Raw genomic sequence first — 24,390 nt, forward strand, 5'->3', positions numbered from 1 at the left:
TTAGGAAAAAATGTTTCCAAAATAGTAAAATGCCATATGGAAGAAAAAGCCTTATTTTTTTAAACTGTTTTTGGAACATTTACCATCTTCTGATAAGATCATGGACTTGGCAGCCAAACCCAGTGGGTTCATAATTCAGTTCTGCCACATATTAAGTAGACAGCTTTGGGAAAATTACTGGGGCAAAATGTTTGTGCTTTAGATCCCTCATCTTTAAAATAGAATTATTATAAGGGTTTAATGAGTTAATACATAAAAAGCATTTAGAATACTGCCTATTACTAGGTAAAGGATTGTTACTACTGTTTATAAAGATTGGTCCAATATCACTGCTATAGACTGAATGCTTGTGTCTAGTAACCGCCCCCCCCAAATTTAATATGTTGAGGTCCTTCTCTCCCCCATGTGATTGCATTTGAAGGTGAAGTATTTGGTAGGTGATTAACATTAGATGACGTCATGAGGGTCAGGCCCTGATGAGTGGGATTAGTACACCTACAAGAGTCACAGGAGAGCTAGCTCCCCACCGCGGGGATACAGCGAGAAGGTGGCAGTCTATTGCCGAGGCGAGAGCCCTCACCAGAACCCAACCGTGCTGGCACTGGGACTGCAGGCTCCAGCCTCCAGAACTAGAAGGAATAAATTTCTGTTGTTTCTGAGCTACCCAGTCTGTGGTATTTTTGCTACAGTAGCCTGAGCAAGCTAAAACAACAAAATCATAAGAAGACCGTCAAGAAAGAACAAGAATTTATACTGGGGATGTTCTCTGGCTATTATGAAATATGGAGTCTGGCACAAATAACACCCTTTTTTATTATAAAACCTTTTATTACAAAATCATAAGCATGTAATTCTGTAACATAATAATATCACACTCAAGCACACCACATGACACTTTAGGTGAAATGTTCAAAATAAAACTATAAGTTATTACACCCATATTATTGCCCTACCAATCACACTCTAGCAGGCCTTCCTTCCTGTATAATTAGAAGTTAATAAAAAAGGATAAAAAATTCAAACCATTTGAAATTTTAAAAGTCTCCCAAATAGTTATACTTCTAAAAAGAAATCAAAGTCACAAACTCTTAAGAATTATTGATGAGGAGGAAATAAATGATCAAAACTTAAATGATGTGGACAAAGTAATATTCAGAAGAAAATATATGGTCTTAAGCCCTTATTATTCAGCAGAAAACTATGAAAATAAGTGCCCTAATATTTAACTCAAGAAGCTAGAGAATCACAAAGGAAACTTAAGAAAAGCAAAAGGAAGGAATTAATAGAGATAGGCAGAAAACTGGTTAATTATAAAATACTAGAATTGATGAACGAATACAAAACCTGATTCTTTGGAAAGACCAATAAAATTAGGCAAACCTCTGTGAAGTACAATCTGGAAATAAAGAACTGAACAGAAGTACAAAGGAATGAGGAAGTATGAATGAGAGATAAAATTTAAACATAGACATAGAAAAGAATTTGGGAAAGTGTAGAGAAAATATAAAGAAGCATTCATGATGCTCAGCCAAGTTCCTTTGTCTGGGAATCCAGTTGGGGATAAACTACCACAATAGCTCACCTTGTTAACATTATCATACATTCTGCCTCTGATGCCTGGCATGCACATCTTCATTGCTTGACTAATTTGTATTGTATAAAAGATGTGCTTTTCCAAAGAGCAAGTTGAAATAAACTTGGAAACCATTAAAATGAAATTATACCTAGCACATATGTGGCCTTTGCCTGAATTAACTTTTCATTTTTAGCACCTGGGGACTCAGCAGAATGAGTTGCAATGGAGGCAAAGACCTCAATCAAAAGAAGTCACCTAGCCAGCTAGAATCCTCAGATCTGCTTTTGCCTTCATAGATGTTAGGATGAAGAACATTATCAATCTGGAGCATTTCCCTGGACAGAGATTCTCAGCACCTGCTCAAAATGATATTTGATTGCTTTTGCAAGTTGGCTACTAAGTGGGTAATTATAAAGTAGCAAAATTTACTAATTTTTAAACAAGCTCACTTGAGTTTAAGACACACAGTTGAACATCATTACTTAGTGGTTCCCTTTGAACAATCTTCATTCATTTTGCTCAAAATGTTTAGAACTCCTATTTGAAATCTCCCAAACGCATAGGATATTCTTCAAAATATTCTCAATAGTGATAGTATAATAATCCTTTGGAAGTAGATTTTAAAATATAACCAAGTAGCCAAAGATATTCAGAATCATGTCAGGTGGGAAGAAGAGTAATTGTTTTGGGTTGAAACAGGAAGTAATTATGAAGTAACAAGCTCAGTTTAGGGACATGATTTTTGAACTCCCTCTGAAGGCAGGTATGAAACAACTCTCTGAGCTAATGCTTTCCTGGATGTAACAGGTTTGGTGTGCTTGTTTTTACAGTCCCATTGTTTTATAGGCTCAGCTCATATTTTGACTTGAAATGACACAGACACTCTAACTATGTGCTAAAAAAACAGCAACTTTTCTCATTCACTTTAGTGTCCTTAAAGGATTTTAAACTTTAAAAAAAATGCTGTTTTCACAGTTCTTCTTTTTCTTCCCTTTTTTTCTTTTAAGCAGAAATTGCAATACGAGTTGCATGAATTTGATTTCAGTTTAATGTTCATGCACTGTCATGAGCCATCAATGCCTCCCAGTTGCTACTTTGCCTGTAAGACTTGGGATTTATGTGATGCGTGTGGCTTTACAAAATGCAGCCCAGCATAAGGAGAGGATAGCTTGCCACTTATGTCACTTTTGGCATGGGGAGGAGCCCCGGATCAGGTGTATTCAGATCGTGTTGGGGATCTGAATACACACAGCCTCAGGGGATGTGATTTTAAAAAGACCAATGTGTTTCACACCAGTATCTTTACTAAGGAATCTAGAACTGATCCCCTTGCTTGGCAGTATGCTCACATTTCACTGCCTGCACAGGGTTCCATTTCTCTTCTTCAAGAGACAGGAGAACGTATCTTCCTAACCTTCTAAAGCTTTCAGACGGCATCATCTTGGTCAGGAGAAAGATCGCAACCTGCTGACTTGGTTAAATACTGACTCTTATTGGCTTTTTGTGACTTTGACACCTTGCTTCACTTTTTGGACCTTCATTGTCCTCATCTGTAGAAAAGGAGATAATATCCACTTTGTGGGTATTGCATACAGGGACTTTTGAGAAGTAGCTAGTACAGTACTGGGCCCATGAGAGATGTTCAGTGAATTAGGAGTACTGTTACTCATAGTATTTATAGTGACACTGTGAGATGGCTCCTAGAAAACATATAGAGACCCTGAAGCTTGAGCTTGGGGCATCGGATGTGATGAAGATACAGAGAAGAGAGACAGCTTTTTAGTGTTGTTGGCCTAACTATAGAAAACATAAGAAGGGGCTGCTATTCCTGCCTTTTTCTCAGAATTTATGGAACCCTGCTCCCTCTCCTATGGAATTAATGCTACTACACAGGCTGCACAGTCTTCGCAATTCTCATAAGAAGCCTAAGCTGGAGCAGACGACGGAGAGAAGGGGAGAGCAAGGGAGCTGCTCAGTAGCACCGGGGAGGGAGAAGTTGCTTTAAGAACAGCATCATTTGGTTTTTTTCCAGCATTTTTGAAGCAAGAAAAAGTTGACTTTCTGACCACTACGCTAATTGTTATGAATCTTGCCTTGCAGCAATTAGACTGAGATTTGTCATTTATAACCTAAATGTAGACGTCTGTGATGGGCAAACATTTTAAAAATAGAATAAAAATCACATATCTAACATGTGTTAGGCGTGCTCATAGTGAAACATAATATAGCTATCAAAAGTTGTGTTTTTAAGAATGTTTAATAATATAGAAAAATACAATAGTATTCTGTTCAGTAAAAATTTAGAATACACAGTTGATATATAAAGTTTGGTGTATGCATAGGAAAAAGAGTAAACTAAAATGCATCAGTATGTTAATAACTACTATTTCTAGGTAGTAAAATTCTAGATGACATTTTATTTCTTCTTTATACTTTCCTGCATTTTCAGAATTGCTTAAAATGATTCTGTATACTCCTGTAATGCAGGAGCACATAGAATTCAGAGACAGATGATTTCAGGAGGGCGCATATTAAACACATGCAAACATGCTCTGCCCAACGGAGCCTTACCAGTAGGATGTTTCTCTCCAGGTTTCCAGTGCCTCAGACGCCCACACCCACCTGGAGAGCCGCATGTTCAACATCGCGATTTTACCACAGACACCTGACGCACCTCAACTCTCTCTGGGGGCATCTCTCCATATGACCGTGAGTTGGATGGGAGGGCTCGTGGCTTCTGAGACATGCTGACTGGTGGGATTTGATGGAGTGTCCTGTTTTTTTGTATCTGGTGAATGCCTGGCCTGGCACGAAGATCATACCAGCCGTGTAAACACATTTCTGGTTGAGTTGAAAATGAAACTTAAAATTCCCAGAGTGAAAGGAAAGTTAAGTGGAACCCACCTTGACCTTTTATCCATTGCCGCTGCCCTCCTTACAGCATCCCAGACAGTCGCAGAGTAGTTGGAAGGAATTTCTGGCATATGCCTGTTTAATCAGTACCATTTGGGTGTAGTTACTCAAGCAGTTATAGCTCCACCTAGCTAGAGAAGCTGTTACTCCATTTTTATGGAAGCCCTATTATAAATTTCCTCTCTGTTATGAAAATTTCCTGAAGAAGCTGGTGTCTGTGCTGAATTCGGGGAGATAAGTGACAATTACCCAAGTGAAAGTATTGAGGGCAGGGTGGAAGGAATGGAGAGGTGATAGCAAAGGGCACTGAAAGACATACAAAGAGCACATGCAAAGATCCAGGGGGCAGGGAGAATATGATTGCTGGGAAAAAATGGCAAATATCTCAATAAGACTGGAGAAATTAGGAAGGCGGTGGCGGAGTAGTGAGGATGTGGAGGTCAGTGAGATCCCTCACAGAAGGACTTGCATGCTGTGTGGGAAAGAGTGTGGGCACATGGGAAGGTTGGAAGTGAGACAACAGCTAACTTAGTTGAGACAATTAACAGCTCCACTGTAACCCTATGTCTTGGGGGGGATGTTATGCGAGAACCCCTCTTCTGGACAGAGCTACAGCCTCTAAGACCGTGTAAGTTAATCATCATGGGTCTACATATTAGTTAGCGCCCACATAATTACACTCCAAAGTGTGTATCAGCCTTGAGCCATGACAAAGAAATCAGCTATAGTTTTAGAAATTATGGGTCTGAGACATGACAGAGACATAAAGGGGCAAATAGAAAGTTTTTAATGAATGGCTGATATCGGCATTTCCACTGTAAACCATAATTTAAAGAAATCATAATTCAGCAGCGCTATAAAGTCTATAATTCATTATTCTGACTGAAGGAACTTGGATCAGAATTTTCTCTAAACCGTGAAGAAAAATGTGCATGCACATTTCTTGCCAAATGCTAATGCGGTGTTATTTGGAGTTTAGAGGGAAAAAAATGGGCCAGGAGCTAGGAAGATGGCGCCGTTCCCGGTCTGTTGCTATGGACCACTAGAGACTTCCCAAGCTACTTAACCTTTCGGGTCTCAGGTTGCTAGTTTGCAAATCAGGTCTGTCCTGTGTAATTTATGATATCACAAAAGTTAGTTTATCATCAAATACAATTAGCCTAATCTTTCATTCCTTAAAATATACATAATTTGTATTTATTTTGATATTAATTAGGGCCATTACTATAGAGCACACTTGTAATCTGTGTGCTCTATAGTAATGGCCCTAATTACACAAAAAAACACATTCTTGATCCAGTGATTCGGATGCATCTAAGTACAAGTTTTGCGTACATTTAGGAAATACATTATGAAATATATACTAAATACATACATGATATGTTCATATTTGTGTTTAAGGGCAGGAATCTCCAATCATTCAGCCATACACTTTTGAGCCCCTTATTTATGCCGAAGACACTGATTATTCAATGACCATAAAATGCAGTTTCTATTTTTAAGAAACTTAGAGAATAAAAGGGGAGAAGAGCAAATAAATAAGCACTGACACTATAGCGATAAATGCTGTGACAGAGCCATGATAGGGAGGCAAAGGAAGGCACCGGACCCAGTGGGGTATGGCAGGGACACGGAAGGCTTCCTCTAGGAGAACTGAGCTGGTTGAAGTGAAAGTTATCTCGAAAGCAGGGTCTGCCGCTTCAGCCTGCGTTAGGGTCACCTGTCGTGTTGGTTACATCACAGATTGCTGGAGCCTACCCCAAAGTTTTCTAATTCAGTCGATCTGGTATAGGGCTGAGAATTTGAGTTTCCAACAAGTTCCCATGTGACATTATTGCTGCTGCTCTGCTCACCACACTTGAAGAACCACTTGTCTATGCTAGAAATAGGGGAAAATTCAATCTAAGCAAAGGAGCAGCAGATGAAAAAAGAGGGAGACGCAGGAGAACATGACATGGTTGAGGAATGGGAGTTCAGTTGGCTGGAGTGTAAGTTCTTGAGTGAAATTAAATGTGAGAGGAGGGTGAAATGCCCCAATTTCTGAGTATATTGAGATGCCTTCATTGAGATCAGTAATGTATGAAGACTTTCAGGGGAGGGGTTGAAGGCATGATGAGTTCAGTTTGGGGGGTGCACCTATTAAGAGTGGGTAGTAGATGAGTAGACATTCTGGGTGAGAGATAAACCTTTAAGAATCCTTAATGCTACATAGTGGTTAAATCCTCGGGCATAACTGAGATTTCCCAGGAAGAGTGAAAAGCAACATAATCAAATACCTGACTAAATTGAAATTGGTTCTATGACCTTTCTGTAATTCCGTTATTCATCAAATCTAATATCCTTTAAATGAAATTTTATGGTTTAGTTTTCAGTGTTCATCAGAATTATATACATACATACCTATATACGATATATATCGTATATATGGGATAAGGGGGGACCCCAAAAAATCGGAATTATTTTCTGGAGGACAGGCCCCTTGTAGTACAGGTTTCCCCTGCTAGGTGAGTGTTCTAGGAACCCATTTGTATCAGTGCACAAGCTGGTGTTGCTGTGAGAGGCTGCATTTGGCTTCAGTGAATTTTTTTGAAGACTCTTTCTACACATTTGTCCATTTGACCAAAAACTGCACGACCCCTGTGCCCTGCCCTCCCTAGTCACCCATTCTCTCCTCTAGCAAACTTTTTTTTGTTTGAGGTCTTTTTTGGGGTGAAAAGAGTCCTCAAAGGGAAACTTTTTGCCAGTGTGGAAGAGGTGAAACAAAAACCAGCAGAAGCACTAAAAGGCATCAAAATCAACATGTTCAAAAACTGTTTGGAGCAGTGGGAAAAACATCTCAATAGGTGTATTGCATCAAATGGAGAGTACTTTGAAGGTGGCTGGAATTTAAACATGTAAGAATAAATGCACTTTTCATAAATATATATTTATAAATACATAAACATAGTCTATACACTTAGGACATATATCAAATTTGGGCATGCGTATTTACCAATAACTGTCATAGCCTAGATAGTGTAAGATTCTGCAAATAAGTTAATAGATTCACATCAACTCATACTTTTCCCAGTATTCATCTACTATTTGACTTAGAAAATCTTAAGGGCAAAATATTTGATTAATTAATCTTGGTATTGTCCTCAGCATCTTGCACAATGCCCCATATAATGTAGTTGCTTAGTAAATATTTGCTGACTAAATGAATATTTTCAGACCTACTTTCACATAGTTAATAAATAACTCCCTAAATTATATCCCCTTCAAATTCCAATAAATGAATCATATAGGCATACACACATACATACATTTTAATATCATATTTCCAATTGCTTTCATATTCCAATTCCTTTCTTAAAGGGCAAAGAAATTCTATTAACTCTTAATGTGAAAGACATAGTGTTTATTATCTCCTTTTTCATATAGTTGCAGCACTCTGAGTTGGGTTGGCCAAAGTCACCACTTGAGGGAAAGGCCTTGAATAAGCCTTTCTCTCCTGGTTTCATTTGTTTTCAGAGTGATTGCTGTAGCAGAGTTCTGTTAAAACCACTTCTATTGGGGCTAGTGGGGATTGAGCTAGAACAGCTGATCTCTTTTGTGATACAGACTTAAGTCTTAGCATGCTCTATTTTGTGGCTGTGGGCTTCTGTGCCCATGTTTATTCTTGAGACCTGTAAGAAACGCATAGAATTATTATCTGCAATTTGTGGAAATGTTTGTTTCTCCTTGGAATTCCTGCTGTGCTTTATCTGAGTCTTTTACACTACTTAGAATTTCTTATATTACTATTTATGATTTTTCCCTACAACAAAAGTGGAATTCTTTGAGGAAAGGATCTATATCTGTTTCATCTTGTATCTCCAACAGCTCTTTGCTTGGTGCTTTGCATGTAGTTTCTTACTAAATAATTTGCTATATAAATATATGAATGAATTAATTTTGTTGTCCTAATAAACTCTGTGATGAGATAATTTTTTAATACCTCCTTTTTTTTATCTCATCTCATTTTTCATGGGCATCTGATTTCTTGGGTCCATTGCATACTTTGCTGCTTTTATAGAACAAGAGTCAGCGTGTAAAATTGGTCTTTCTTTTTAATACAGGGTGAAATGATAATGTTGTTTGTAAATCCTGATCTAAAGTTTAAGTTATGTGCACTTTGCTAAGGCTTAAGTGTTAAAATGTTTGCCCCACCTGACTGTTTAGATGACATTGAAATGCAATGGAAAGTATTCTAAAACAATTACTGATTAAATTATTATAAAAAGTAATTTTATTATCTTTTTTATTAGCTTAATCTTTTTATTATGATATGTTTTATCCACTCAACAAATTTTTATCAAGTAATTCCATGTGCTAGGTGCTTGGGATCCACCCATAAGCAAACAAAAATTCATGTTCTCATGGAGTTTACATTCTATTGGGTATAAGTAATAAAATAAATAACTCACACGTAGCAAGTTAGTCTGAAGTATTATGGTAAAACAAGAAGTAGATCAGGGCCAAGGGTATCAGGAAGGTAGTGGTGGGGGCGGAGGAGACATGAGTTGCAATTTTAAATAAGGCGGTCAGGGTGGGCTTTGTTAAGACAATGACATTTAAGGCAAGACTTGCAGGAAGCGAGGGAGAGAGATAGCCATGCAGATGCCTGAGGAGAGAGCATTCCAGGGCCAGGGAAACATGTGTTTAGAGGCATCGAGCTGGGAACTTGCTTAGGTGTTCAGGGGACAGCAAGGAAGCCAGGAAAGCAAGTGTAACTGACATGAATTCACAGATTTGCTCAGTATGTGCGCGGGGTGGGGTGGGGTGCAGGAGGCGGTGCAGGGTGCAGATCACGTCAGGCCTCAGAGGCCGTGATAAGGATTTAGCTTTCATTCTGAGGAAAATGGAGAGCCATTGCAGGGTGTTGAGCAGAGGTCTAATGTCCTTTTTAAAGGGATCACATTGGCTGCTGGGCTGAAATAGAATTGGGGGGGCATTGATGGGGGCAGAGCAAGAGAGCAGCTGAGAGCCATCCTGGTGGTGGCCATGGCCAACGTGGGATGTGGTTGGATTCTGGATGTACGCAGAAATAATGCGGCTATGAGGAAAGTCATTAATTATTCTGTAGTATTCTTTTGTTGACAGATATGTTAATAAAAGTGTCTTCTGTAATGATTTCTATGAAATTTAATCTCTCATTTCTTACTATGTTTAATTGATGAGTATTGAACTTTCCAAATAGGCAATATTAAAATTGATTATACTTTGATACATCACAACCTCAATATTGCTTTGTTCAGAGAATCAAGTCTTTTTTCTACCTAGTGTCTATTTCAATTAGTAGAGAAATAGTATCCATAAATTTCATGGATATGAATTATCTGTTATCTTGGCTGGAACATAGTTCTCTTTTCCATCGTCCTAAGTCCATGCTAATTCTTTCTTCTTATCACTTTAGTATTTAAGAGACCTCTTGATTTTCAAAAATATTTAATAATACACAGAATTTGCAGTTAGTCTGATGGCTTTGAGATCACAAAGGTGGCAAACGATACTGAACCATGTGCTGAACCTGCACTTTTTTTCCATGCATCTGTGCACACATGTGTACACATGTATAGGCGTGTACACACATGCATGGACAGTACACACCTTATATAGGGCATATGTTTTTAATTTGTTGTCCTTACTTGTTTTATTTTAGAGTGAGAGATCAGGTACTACTTTGAAATCCTGATTTGCTTTGCTTTATACCTTCCAGAGCTGAGCAATGCCCTGAAATATGACTTTGCTATAGAGGGATTGTCTTAATCCACTATTGCTGCCTCTTCCCAGGACAAGTAGGCCTTGGGGACAATTAAAAGAGCAACTGTAACCTTCAATCTTTTCCTGGTTAAAAGGAAGAATACCACGCCTCCTCCATAAGAATTACTAAACCCTACTTAATCCTTTCCTAAACTGGGAAATTCCTTCTGAAGGAAGCACAGCTTCAAGGAGGAGAGGAGTCAAACTCCAGCCCTTCAGGGGTCAGTTAGGAAGAGCCTGCGAAGAGCTCGCTGTTTTTGTTGTTTGATTGACAGCATGTGTGGCCAGCCAGAGGGGCCATGCTCACACTCCCTTCTCCTCTGCTCTCCACTGTTTTTGCTGCTGTCCCCACCTCACAGGGATGCCTGGTCAGGAGACACTGAATCTTTCCCTCTGCCCCCCTTTTCTCAAGTGTTGTCACTGATAATGTGCGATGGATGTACACAGGTGAATGGATAGTAAAAGGTGCTACACACACAGTGGTCTTCTGAGTAATTTTGCCTGAGTCTTCATCGTATTCTGAGAACTAGAGGAGAAAAGCAGTATCTGATTCTTTTTGAATAGTAGAATGGAGACAAAGAGAAATCTTGACTGTTTTATTATTTTCTTTAATAAACCAATAATTCTTAAATCTCAATTCAAATGATGAGCCTTTGTAGATTTTTGAGTTCCTCTTTAGTTCTCTGAAACCATCACGGTTTAAAAATACAAAACAAAACAAAGAATCACAGTTCTTATCAGCAAAGCTGGTGGGTTAGAGGGAACTTTTTACCAGATGCGACTTTAGTTCATTAAGTTGAAGGAGCAGAAATGTAGTAATCCAGCTGTGAACAGTAGAATAGCCAGCTGTGATGGCTCATTTGCAAACATGCACCACTGTGAGCTCCACCGAGGGCAAGTGGCCATATTGAAATTCCCAGCACATGCAGCAGGATAAACCTGGGGCAGGGGGCAGGAGGGAGAAGGGTGAGGTTGCAAGGAAGCCTGAAGAGGACTCTATAGCCCTGTGAGCTTCCTAGGGCTGGGACCAATCTACAGTGCAAGAGACCAGCTACTTCTTTTGAACCCTCAGAGAAAATTTTGTTACGTGAGACTAATTTAAAAGCCCAGAATGGGTTTGCTTTGTTTTCATAATAATATTTGTTTTTGCCTCTGACATTTGTTTTCATCACACCGTTTCTTCCTTCTTAAATTGTGTTTAGGCTCAGGAAGAGGACCTGACTGTGATTCAGCCTCATTCCCTCTCCTTTGTAAATTCTGAGAAACCAAGTGGAAAGATTATATACAATATCACTATACCCCTGCATCCAAATCAAGGTAAGATGTGTAGTAAATGATCACTTAAGTGATGTCTTCTAGCTGTTGACCAGCCTTAAAAGCTCTGGAGTTTTCTCTGCTTAGACTTGTTGAAATTTCAAGATGTAACAATTACTAATATCCTGTGTTCCCATTCTCTGAGTTTAGGACCAATTGAGAAAAAGAGACACTGTGGTCAGACCTAGGGAGATGAACATATCAACTTCGTATCAACAGAGCTGTAATGGAGAGCATAGTGTGCACATAGCTTCAGTCCCTGGACTGAGCTCCCCTCCTCTTGCATAAGCAGACCTGGACAGACACCTGGATAGACACGGGCACTGTCTGTAGGGACAGTCTGCCCTGGTGCAGTTATGATAAGTGAGCCAACCAGAGTGAGAATGTGCCAAGGACAACGAGTTATGCCAGAGAGCTCAGAGAGGGCTGAGCCACACACGCTCCAATAGGATGTGTGGAAGTCTGGATTCAGTCAGAAGAGAGGCCGAACCCTGCTATCAGTCCTCAGCCTTCAGATCGCTGAACTTTGGGTTTAACTAATAAGCCAATGCCCAAGAGAGATGTGGCTGTCCCTCATAGGAAGGAGATTAGCTTCTATTAAGACAATTCTTGTTCCATCTCTAAGGTTGCTCTCCCAAGACCAGTCACTGCCCTTGACCACATGGTCAAATTCCCAAGGAGAAATCAAAGTCTAAAAATTAAATTCCATTTCCCTTTTGATAAAATCTAAAGAAATTAAAAGTTTAAAAGTCATCATCCTCTTTTTCTAAGCTGCTAAGTCATAGATAGAGTTGTCCTCCCTGTGCTGGCAGGGAGGGACAACGTTCTGTTAGGCCAGCAGCCTGAATGGACTGTTTCTCAGCCCTTCAGAAACTGAAATAGTCCAACACCAAGCTTCACAAATATCCTCCTTTGAAAGAGATAATAGGACATAGGACTTGAAAGAATATCGCAGCATCAATTCTGTACCTGTAAAATTTAGAAATGACAGGCAGAGAGGCAGCTCCTAAAGCATTTATCACAAGCAGAATAACAATTGTAGATCCAGGTCTTAAAATAATCAAGATCCATGTTACTGTTGCCACGGATCATCAGAGAGACTAAGGAGTTCCTGAAGGAAGGAGGGTACACTGGGAAAAATTTCACCAGGAGACCAGTCTGTGCTATTTTCTCTGTGACCTTGACCTTTGAACTTAAACTCAATCGAGAGGATCTCATAAGTATGGTAAGATATCTATGACTTCTGGGGAATTACCTGGTCTAAGCTATGGTAGAGGCAGTAGATTGTGCCTTGCTGTTGCTGATAGTCAGTCATTCCTAGTCAAGAGTCTATTTGGGTTTCAGATTGGCCTTTCCTAGAATAACAGGATAGTATACCAAGAACAACCCAAGAGCAATTGTTCCTGAAGGATAAAAGACTCTCAACCAGTGGGACAGGCAGCTGATGGCTCTGGTGATTCAATTAGTCATCCCAAACTACTGTTGATGCTCATGCCCAGTCTCCTCCCCAGGTATCATCGAACACAAGGACCAGCCTCACTCTCCTATCCGGTATTTCACACAGGAAGATATTAACCAGGGCAAAATCATGTACCGTCCTCCCACGGCAGCGCCCCACCTCCAGGAGATCATGGCCTTTTCCTTCGCCGGTAAAGCGTTCTTCTCTCTTTTGAGGCACCCAAACTCTTCTCTGTGGACCCTCATGGCAGGCTCACCCTAACTCTTCCTCGAGTCCTCCTAGGTAGTTCAGTGACATTGCTTTATAGCTTATCGGAATAGCTGGAGACTTGTGGGCCAATATGTAACTTGGGCTCAGTTCACCACTTTTAAAAAAATTTATTCATGCCTTCAAAAATAAATCTTTATTTTATACCTACTATGTGGCAATCACTGAGCAAGGCCTTGGATATATAATGGTGAGTAAAAAGAAGCATAAATCCTGTTCTTGGTGAGTTTGAGGATGTAGGTATAGAGACAGAATTCAATAAATAATCCTAGTAATGAATGGTCAATTGCAGAATGAAGTAAGAGCTTGGATAGGTGGTGGAATTAGATGTAACAAGACTGAACTGGACTCAAGGCTCAGGAGGCTCCCCCAGGGTGATAATGGCTGTGAGAAGATAGGAAGAAGCTAACTAGTCTAAGTGTGCGTGTTGGGATAGTTTAGTTGGAGACCGTTCCCAAAGAAAGGTCACACACCCCATGTGCAGAGTCCCTGGGGAGGGACAGAATGTGGCATTCTGGATGTGGACAGTTGAACAAATCAGGGTTGGGCCTGGAGGGAGAGAGGCGAGACCTTAGAGGCACTGTACACCTGTAGGGATTTGGATCTTTATCACTGGAACAATAAGAATCGGGGTGGGGGGAGTTTAAGACCTGGGGGATGGCTTTTCTTCAGGAACTCTCCAACTGCAGCAATATGAATGGATTTGACAAGGGTCCTGCAGTACCTTGGGGAAGATCCCATGTAGGAATGGAGAATGCAGGCAACCTTTGGGGATTAAAACGGATCTGTCAGAAGGCATCTTTTTAAAGGAAGAGAAGGCTAAGTAACAGAATAACTGAATTTCTAAATCAAGCAGCTAGCATGTGCCCTTCCATTGGGCCAAGCTAACCTTAATCCTTACCACCCCTAATCTCTCCCTTTGACCCAGTAATCAAAGCTGCCGACTAGAGAGCAGGAGTTTTGAGTCCTTACCCTAAATATTTCTGTGCCTTGGAATGAGGCTAAAATTCTTGAAGCCTGTTTCTTTATGATATTTAAGGTATATGTACCACATAACACAATTAATATTGAGTATTATTTTGATATGGTAACTTTATTAATATAGAACAGCTATTAATTTCTTGTGATGAGTCAAACATGGATAAAATAATTAGAGTTATGTTTTAAATAATGGCCAACATTTAAAGTAATACTTACCATTATTTATATAAATGCAATGGTCTAGGAAATGGTTACTCAGAGGGATAATCTCTAAGGGTTGGGGTAGGCTGCTTCTCTAAGGAGTATCCCCAAGCGTTTAGTAACTGGGTAATCAATAGCCCATGAAAATGTTCATGGTTCTCTAACCCCTACTTTACTCAGGATATCCTGGGATTAGAGGGAAAAAAAATGTGTCAGCCATGGCTGAAGTTATTTCCATATCCATTATACTCATCTGAGCTTCTAGAGCCTTCGTAGGGAGAGTGGAGTCCTGTCCTGGATAATCTATGGGATAAATGCTATGAGATAAATCTCTCACACTGTTGCAGTGTGTAAATCGCTGTCCCAGGCACCACTCAATTCTACAATAGAATTACCCACCAGAGCCTTGTCAGTGATATATGACATCACCCACATTTACAGATTTGTAAGATTTTATGTACTGATAAAATGAGATCCGAATGAATTATAAATCACTCTGACTGCTGAGATAGAAAATTATTCCACTGTGTGGTTCTTTTTGTTACTTAAAATTAGTGCTGGCACCATTAAATTCAACATAACATTATCAAATGACCTGGTAGCCTTTCCTAAAACCATAATAATTTAGATGAAAACATCCTTTACTTTTCTAACCTCTGGCCCATATTTTATACCTTCCTTATCTGTTTCTGACCCTAAAGTGTTTAGTACATTGATTTTCTCTCTTCTCTTCTTGCAGGTCTCCCAGAAACGGTGAAATTTCATTTCACGGGTAAAGATTTTAATCTCAATTTTATTATAAAATGGAATTTTCTTCTTCTTTGACCTTTCTTTTTGTTCTCTTCATCATCACTTTCAGCTATTTTCTAATCCCTTCACCATTTGCACCCAGCCCCCCAATCCCCTTCCCCTCTCACAGCTGCCGGTCCGTTCTCTGTATCTATAAGCCTGTGTCTATTTTGTTTCTTTGTTTTGTTCATTAGATCCCACAAATAACTGAAATCGTATGGTTTTTGTCTTTCTCTGACTAGCTTATTTCACTTAGCATAATACTCCCCAGGTCCATCCATGATGCTGTTGCAAAACAGAAGATTTCCTTCTGTTTTACATCCAAATAGTATTCCATTGTGTAAACATACCATTGCTTTTTTTATCCACTCATCTACTGATGGGCATTTGGGCTGCTCCAAATTTTGGCTATTGTAAACTACGCTGCAAGGAACATGGGGGTGCATATATTCTTTTGAATCAGTGTTTTTGGTTTCTTTTAAAAATTAATTTAAAAAAATTAATTTTTTGAGGTAACTCCATACTGCTTTCCACACTGGCTGCACCAGTCTGCATTCCCATCAGCAGTGCTCAAGGGCCCTTTTTCTTTACATCCTCAACACTTGTTGCTTGTGGATTTATTATTGATAGCCATTCTGACCAGTGTGAGGTGATATCTCATTGTGGTTTTAATTTGCATTTTCTTTTTCTTAGATTTATTTGTTTGTTTGTTTATTTTTAGAGAGAGAGGAAGGGTGGGTGAAAAAGAAACATCCATGTGTGGTTGCCTCTCGCACTCCCCCTACTGGAGACCTGGCCTGTAACCCAGGCATGTGCCCTGACTGGAAATAAAACCGGCGACCCTTTGCTTCACAGACCAGTGCTCAATCCACTGAGCCACACCAGCCAGGGCTTAATTTGCATTTTCTGATGATTAGTGACTTTGAGCACTTTTTCATATGTCTATTAGCCATCTGTATATCCTCTTTGGAGAAGTGCCTATTCAGGTTCTTTGCCCATGTTTAAAATTGGATTGTTTGGGGATTTTTTGGTGTTAAGTTTTATCAGTTCTTTATGAATTTTGGATATTAACCTATTATGAGAAACATCTTTGGTGAATATGTTCTCCCATACAGTGGGTTGTCTTTTCATTTTTAAAAAACCTTTTTATTGTTTTTCAATTACAGTTGTCCCCATATTTCCCCCATTACTCTCCCCTGGCCTACCTACTCCCCACGCCCACATTCAACCCTGCCCCCGCAATTTGTCCACGGGTCCTTCATACGTGTTCCTTGACTTAGCCCTTCTCCTTCCTTCCCCCATTATCCTGCTCCGCGCCCCCCTCTGGTCACTATCAGTTTGTTCTTTGTTTCCATGTCTCTGGTTCTGTTTTGCTCGCTTGTTTGTTTTGTTGGTATCTTTTCATTTTGTTGATGGTTTCTTTTGCGGTGCAAAAAATTGTTAGTTTGATTAGTTCTATTTATTTATTTTTTCTGTTGTTTTCCTTGCCTAAGGAGACATATCAGAACAAATTTTGCTACAGGAAATGTTAGAGATTTTACTGCCTGTTTTCTTTTAGTATTTTTATGGTTCTGAGTCTTACGTTTAAGTCTTTAATCCACTTTGAGTTTATTCTTGTGTGTATTGTAAGCAGGTGATCTAGTTTCATTTTTTCGCATGTATCTGTCCAATATCCCGAGCACCATTTACTGAATAAACTATCTTTACCCCATTGTATGTTTTTACCTCCTTGCCAAGTATTAATTACTATAAAAGTGTAGGTTTATTTCTGGGCTCTCTATTCTGTTACTTTAATCTATATGTTGGTTTTTATGCCAGTACCATGCTGTTTTGACTACTATGGCCTTGTAATATGGTTTGATATCATGTAGTATGGTATCTCCAACTGTGTTTTTCTTTCTCAAGGTTACTGTTACTATTCAGGGTCTTTTGTGGTTCCACATAAATGTTTGGAATATTCTAGTTCTGTGAAATATGCCATTGGTATCTTGATAGGAATTGTATTAAATCCATAGATTGCTTTTGGTAATGTAGACAATTTAATGATGTTAATGCTTCCTATCCATGTACACAGTATATGCTTCGACTTATTTCTATCTTCTTCAATTTCTTCCTTCAGTATCTTATCATTTTCTGAGTACAGGTCTTTTACATTAGGGTTCCCTAACCTATTTGGCACCAGGGACCAGTTATGTGGAAGACAGTTTTTCCATGGACCAGGGCGGGGTGGGGATGGTTTCCAGATGATTGAAGTGCATTATATTCACGCCCACCTCCTACTGTGCAGCCTGGTTCCTAACAGACCAGTACTGGTCCATGGCCCAAAGTTTGGGGACCTCTGCTTTACTTCCTTGGTCAAATTTATTCCCAGGTATTTTTTTATGCAATTGCAAATAGGGTTGCTTTCTTAGTTTACCTTTCTTATAGTTTATTATTGGTGTATAAAAATGCAACTGATTTCTGGGTGTTTATTTTGTGTCCTGCTACTTTACTGAATTCATTTATCAGTTCTTACACTTTTTTGGTGTAATGTTTAGGATTCTTTATCTACGTTATGACATCTGCGAATTATGACAGTTTTACTTCTTCCTTTTCAGTTTGGTTGCCTTTTTATTTCTTCTTCTTGTCTGCTTGTTGGGGCTAGGACTTCCAGTACTATGTTCAATAAAAGTGGTAAAAGTAAACATCTCTGTTTTGTTCCTGATCTTGAGGGAAACACTTGTTACTATTGCCTATTGAGTATGATGTTGGCCATGGGTTTTTCATATGCGGCCTTTATTACATTGAGGTATGTTCCCTATATTATCACTTTGCTGAGAGGTTTTATCATGAGTGGTGCTGGGTATTATCAAATGCTCTTTCTCCATCTATTGATATGATTATATGTTTTTATCCTTTATTTTGTTTATGTGGTGTATCATGCTTAACTTTTAAGATCTACTCTCTTAGCAACTTTCAAATTGCAATACAGTATTATGAACTAGAATTACCATGTTATACATTACACCCTCAGATCTTATTTCTCTTATAACTGGAATTTTGTATTTTTTGACCACATTTACCCATTTCTCCCACCTACTATCCCTTACCTTTGGCAACCACTAGTCTGTTCTTTTTATTTTTTAGAGTCCACATAAAAGTGAGATCATATGGTTTGTCTTCAAGGTCCATCCACATTATCTGTCACAAATGACAAGATTTCATTCTTTTTATGGCTGAAAAATGTTCCACTATATATATCACGTTTCCTTTATCCATTGATCTGTCAGTGAACACTTAAGTTTTTCCCATACCTTGGATATTATAAATAATGCAGCAGTAAAGATGGGCATGTAGATATCTTTCCAAGTTAGTGTTTTCATTTTCTTCAGATAAATACCCAGAATAGGGATTGCTGGGTATATGGTAGTTCTATTTTTTAATTTTGTGAGGAATCTTCATACTGTTCTCCATGGTGGCTACACAAGTTTGCATTCTCAGCAACAGTGCACAAGGGTTTCCTTTTTCTTTCATCCTTACCAGCATTTGTTAATTACTGTGTTTTTGATAATAGCCCTTCTGATAGTTGTGAGGAGATATCTTATTGTGGTTTTGAGTTACACTACCCTGATGATTAAAGGTGTGAACAGCTTTTCATGTACCTGATCATCATATGTATGTCTTCTTTGAAAAAATATTCATTCAGATTTTCTACCAATTTTTTAATCAAATTATTTTGTTTTTGCTATTGAGCTGAATGCATTCTTTATATATTTTGGATATTAACCCCTTATCAGATACATAATTTGCAAATATTTTCTTCCATTTCCTTGGTTGACTTTTCAGTATGTTGATGGCTTTTTTGCTGTGCAGAACCTTATTAGTTCAATGTAGTGCCACTTGTTTATTTTGCTTTCTTTGCCTTCTCTTTGGGTGTCAGATCTAAAAAATATCATCACCAAGGCTGATGTCAAGGAGCTTACTGCCTACATCTTCTTCTAAGAATTTTGTGGTTTCTCGTTTTACATTCAAGTCTTAAACCCATTTTGAGTTAATTTTTGCGTATGGTCTAAGACAGTGATCCAGTTTCCTTCTTTTGCATGTGGCTATACAGTTTTCCCACCGCTATTTTTTAAAGAGACTGTCCTTTCCCATTGTATACTTTTGGCTCCTTTGCCATAAATTAACTTACCACATATGTATGCACTTATTTCTAGTCTTAATCTATATGTCTGTTTTTATGTCAATACCATACAGTTTTGATTACCATAGCTCTATAATAGAATTGAAATTAAGGCACATGATACCTCCAGCTTGTTCTTGTTTTTCAAGATTGTTTTGACTATTCAGAGTCTCTTGTAACTTTATACAAATTTTTTAGTTATTTTTCCTGTTTCTGCAAAAAATACCGTGGAATTTTCTTAGGGATTGCATTCAATCTGTACTTTGCTTTGGATAGTATGGACATTTTGACAATATTAATTCTTCCAATTCATGAACATGGAATATCTTTCTATTTATTTGTAAATTTTCAGTCTCTTACATCAATATAGTATAGTTACATGTGTACAGGCCTTTCACTTTCTGGTTAAATTTATTCCTATTTTATTCTTCTTGATGCAATTGCAAATGCAATTATTTTCTTAATTTCTCTTTGTGATAGTTTGTTATTAGTAGATATAAGTGCAACAGATTTTTGTATATTGATTTTGCATCCTGTAACTTTACTAAATTCATGTGTTTATTGTAAGATTTTTGGTGGAGTTTTTAGGGTTTTCTATATCATGTCACCTGCAAATAGTGACAGTGTCACTTCTTCCTTTTTAATTTTGGATGCCTTTTTTTTTTCTGGTGTTATGTCATTCATTTCTAGTGACAGAGTTCTAGGTAATTCATACAGTTAATAACATTATATAATAGATTATAATGTTTATATTTTTCAAATCAACTTACAATATACACTGTTCTTGTAGCAATATTGTAAGGACAGATATTATTTTTAGTATTTTAAGGCTGAGGAACCAAAGGTCATTATAGTAAATAATCAGATTTCCACACTTGGTGAACAGTAGTACCGGGATGCAAGTTTCTGACTCTGAGTCTGGGATATTTAGTTTAGTCTGGTGTGTATTGTGTTAGCCATGTAAAACAAGTATCATGGTAGTGTGCCAGTTTGGTTTCCAAGCCTCAACTTTTACCTGAAAACTTGAACACTTGAAGGGGTTAACTATTGACTTCCTTGGGACTTACAGTTAACTGTTGATCCTTGAACCTATTTTACGGAGTAAAAGACCTTTGGCTAACTTTGATTTATCTGATTTCTGATTGACAATCCTTTTTTATTGTTGAGTGGTCTTTTAAAATTTTATTTCAAAAACAATTTTAGAGCAATTTTTGGTTCATCACAAAATTATAAAGATTTTCCTTATAATCCCTACCCCTACACGTGAATAGCACACCCTCTCCCATTGTCAAAATTTGCTCACCTGAATGGCACATTTTTTAACCAAACATGAACATACATTGAATCATCAGAAACTATAGTATGCTTTAGGGTTCACTCATGGTGCTATACGTTCTGTGGGTTTGGACCAATGTATGACATTTATCCATCATTATAATGTCATAGAGTATATATACTGCCCTAAAAATCCTTTGTGCTCTGTCTATTCTTCCATCCACCACTCCACCTCCCACTTTTGGCAACCAGTATTTTTTTTTTGTCTTTCATAATTTTGTCTTTTTCGGAATGTCATGAGTTGATATCATACAGTATGCAGCCTGTTCAGATGGACTTGTTTCTCTTAGTAAATATACATTTAAGATTCCTCCATGTCTTTTCATGGATTAATAACTCATTTCTTTTTAGTGCTGAGTAATATTTTATTGTCTGGATGTACCACACTTTATTTACCCATTCACCCAGTAAAGGACATCGTAGTTGCTTCCAAGTTTTGACAGTTAGGAATAAAGCTGCTATAAAAACATCTGTGTACAGGTTTTTATGTGGAAGTAAGTTTTCAGCTTTGGAGGGTAAACACCAAAGAGTGTAATTGCTAGATCATATGATAAGATTATGCTTAGTTTTGTAGGAAACTGCCAAACTGTGCTCCACAGTGGCTATAGCATTTTGCATTCCCATCAGCAACGTGTGAGACTTCCTTTTGCTTTTCATCCTTACCAGCATTTGGTGTTTTCAGTGTTCTAGATTTTGGCCATTCTAATCGGTATGTAGGGCATCTTCTTATTGTTTTAATTTATATTTCCCTGCTAACATATGATGAGGAGCATCTTTTCATATGCTTATTTGCCATCTTTATATCTTCTTTGGTGCGGTGTCTCTTTAAGTCTTTGGCTCATTTTTACAATAAGATTGTTTTCTTACTGTTGAGTTCAAAAGTTCTTTGTACACTTTGGATAACAGTCCTTTATTATATATATCTTTTGCAAATATTTTCTAACATTTTGTGACTTGTCTTTGTATTATTTTGACATTGTCTTTCACATAGCAGTTTTTAATTTTGATTAAGTCTAGCTTATCAATTATTTCTTTCATGAATCGTGTCCTTGGTCTTCTATCTAAAAAGGCATCATCATACCCAAGGTACATAGCTTTTCTCCTTTGTTATCTTCTAGGCATTTTGTAGGCTTGTGTTTTACATCTAGGTCTGTGATCTATTTTGAGTTAATTGTTGTGAAGGGTGTGAGAGCTTCCTTTTTTTAAGGAGAAAAATTTTTGGAATCTGGTAGGAAGAAACACATCTCTCAGGAGAGTTTTGTGAGAGAAAACTTCAAAACTTCATAGTAACTAAGGCAGCAACAAGCTCAGGCCCTGACATTAACCCACAGGACGCAGAACAGCTCATTTGGTTAGTCAGCCAAGGAAGAAGGAAAGCTGATATTCCAGACCTGGCTGCTTCAAGTCAAGCACAGATACCTTGCAGAACTGTCCTGAGCAAGGAAAACACACCAGGTGAATGGTGCGCACAGGAGGCCTCTGTCAAAGAGGCGGTCTGAGGGTTCTCAAAAAATCAGAGCCACTGCTTAAAAAGAGGCCTGGACATGTAACTGCTAACATTTACATTGTAAGCTCTCATGTTTGCTTGCAAAGCCCTGTACCCACATGATATATTTTCTTGTTATGTAATAGGTACCAGAAAAATAGCTTTCTTCCATTAACTCACAGAGGCAAAGGTATGCCTTGCTCATAGAGGCAGCTGTAACAGGACCAAAGCTCTGAAGTTGTAGGGCCTTTTCTTTCCTCTTCTGTGAAGTGAGGATGTCAAAGGCTCCCTGAAGTCTCCCTCTCTTAAGAAAAAAGTAAATGTAAAACATGGAAAAAATTAAAATTGTATTTTGCAATTATTTGTTATTATTTAACAGAGGGGTTTGTGATTTAGGTTCCAGGGCCTTCAGAAAATTCCAAATTGACTGAAATTTATGAAAAGTTTGTATGCTTGTCCACAAACCCCCAAAAGTTAACAATCATCTCTTCTTATCTTTGATGATCCAAAGAGGAGACTGAGCATATCTTTGGCTCTGGTCATTTGACTGAATGACCAGAGCCATAAAACCTTAATTCTTACAAGGATGATGTCTTCTGTCCTTTAATAGAGCTATTTCTGGACTTCTCTTGGACATAGAATATACCTTATGAAATCTAGTCTTGTTTTTTAGATCAGTTCCCAAGGAAAAGAGAAATCTAAAATCTAAATGGTATCATTACTAGGAGTCACCGAACAATGTTCTACTTAAGTATCAGTCAGATTCCCACTGACTGTTAGTAAGTCCAGGAGAAAGTGAAAAAGGAAACCAGTCCCTTATAACTAACCCATATACAAGCATACCACACATTTAAAATAATCAGTAGTCCAGTTTTCTCAATTGCCACTGCAGATAAATGCATTGATGAGTTGGTAGTACCGGAATTCCTCTGGCTTTTAGAGAAGGGAGAGTGAGTTAAATTATAGGAAAGTGGAAATAAGAGTCTAGAACCTGGCAATTCTGCTTTCATTTCCCTCAGGTGATCAGCATTCACTTGGATGTCAGATAATCCAGGGAAATGAAATCTTAAGGTCACTGTTCTGTTCAAAAAGGTGTCTTCCATTTACTGCATTGTGCATAATGACCAGGTAAAAATGGGCCTGCTTACTTCTGAACAATTGCCATTAGAGATATTTGTATGGACATTTTCTGTTCTGTTCAAAAGTTATCTTCTAATGAGACATAAACATGTCATTTCTAAAAGAGATTACTTGGAAAAAATATTTCTCTGGAACGTTGGAAGAATGAACTTAATTTAAAAATGATTCCGGAAATAAAAGCCTTTACCAACACCATGTAAGGGTGCAAACTACATATTACTCTTCTTCACACTAATGTTTATCAATATTGGCTTGTTATGAAACTTGCTTCTCAGAATGAACCTGTTGTTAGGGTCCTTTAGCCTTTATGTTATGCCATAGAAACAGTTTTGTTAGAACAGCTTGCAGTATCTTGCTTGCTTAGTTTTTCCATTGGTAAGCATCTCATCAAAGTGTTAAGGTAATGTACAAAACTTGTGGCCACGCATTTATGAAAATAGCCTGCAGGTGACGAGATTACAGTAGATTTATGTGCGTGTATATGCGCCCTTTCTAGTTTCAGATGGAGAATATACGAGTCCAGAGATGGCCCTCACCATTCACTTAGTCCCCTCTGATCGGCACCCGCCAGCGTTCCAGGTCACAGCCCCACTGCTTGAGGTCAGCCCAGGAGGCAGCACTTCCGTGGGTAAGAACTGGGAGCCTGAAAGAAACATGGCTTTCGAAAAGGAACCATAGTTCAGCAATAGCTCCCGTCCAAAAAGTAATGACCTCTTCTTCCAAAAGTTGCTTTGCAGCCTCATCTGTATCCTTCCCTCTGCCCATTTCCATGAAAAGAGAAGGAAATCAACCCTTGAGAGGCCAATGCTCAGTGATGGATTACAACACAGAATTTATGTCCCAGCCTCCAAGAGATTGATTTGTTGGCATTGCAAAAATACAAAGTAGCAGAGAGCAGAGACAATAGAGGGGAACCGTTTGAATGATTCCCTTTATTTCTTATTTAGAAAGTAAAGAGTACAAAGAGAAATGACAGGTCACAA

At 38.3% G+C, this 24,390-nt stretch overlaps 1 protein-coding gene across 1 annotated transcript in view; it reads left to right on the forward strand.

Annotated features, from left to right (window-relative positions):
• FRAS1 (Fraser extracellular matrix complex subunit 1) overlaps positions 1-24,390 on the forward strand; it is a 422,802-nt gene that overhangs the window by 300,787 nt on the left and 97,625 nt on the right. Inside the window, exons 32-36 of the mRNA XM_054591913.1 lie at positions 4,169-4,285; positions 11,476-11,590; positions 13,099-13,236; positions 15,235-15,267; positions 23,904-24,035. Of these exons, the coding sequence (XP_054447888.1) occupies positions 4,169-4,285; positions 11,476-11,590; positions 13,099-13,236; positions 15,235-15,267; positions 23,904-24,035 (535 nt within the window). The remainder of the gene's footprint in view (positions 1-4,168; positions 4,286-11,475; positions 11,591-13,098; positions 13,237-15,234; positions 15,268-23,903; positions 24,036-24,390) is intronic.

Source organism: Pteronotus mesoamericanus, unplaced genomic scaffold, assembly GCF_021234165.1.
Source record: "Pteronotus mesoamericanus isolate MK-2021 breed Mesoamerican mustached bat unplaced genomic scaffold, CSHL_Meso_final contig_130, whole genome shotgun sequence".
Taxonomy (NCBI): Eukaryota; Metazoa; Chordata; class Mammalia; order Chiroptera; family Mormoopidae; genus Pteronotus; species Pteronotus mesoamericanus.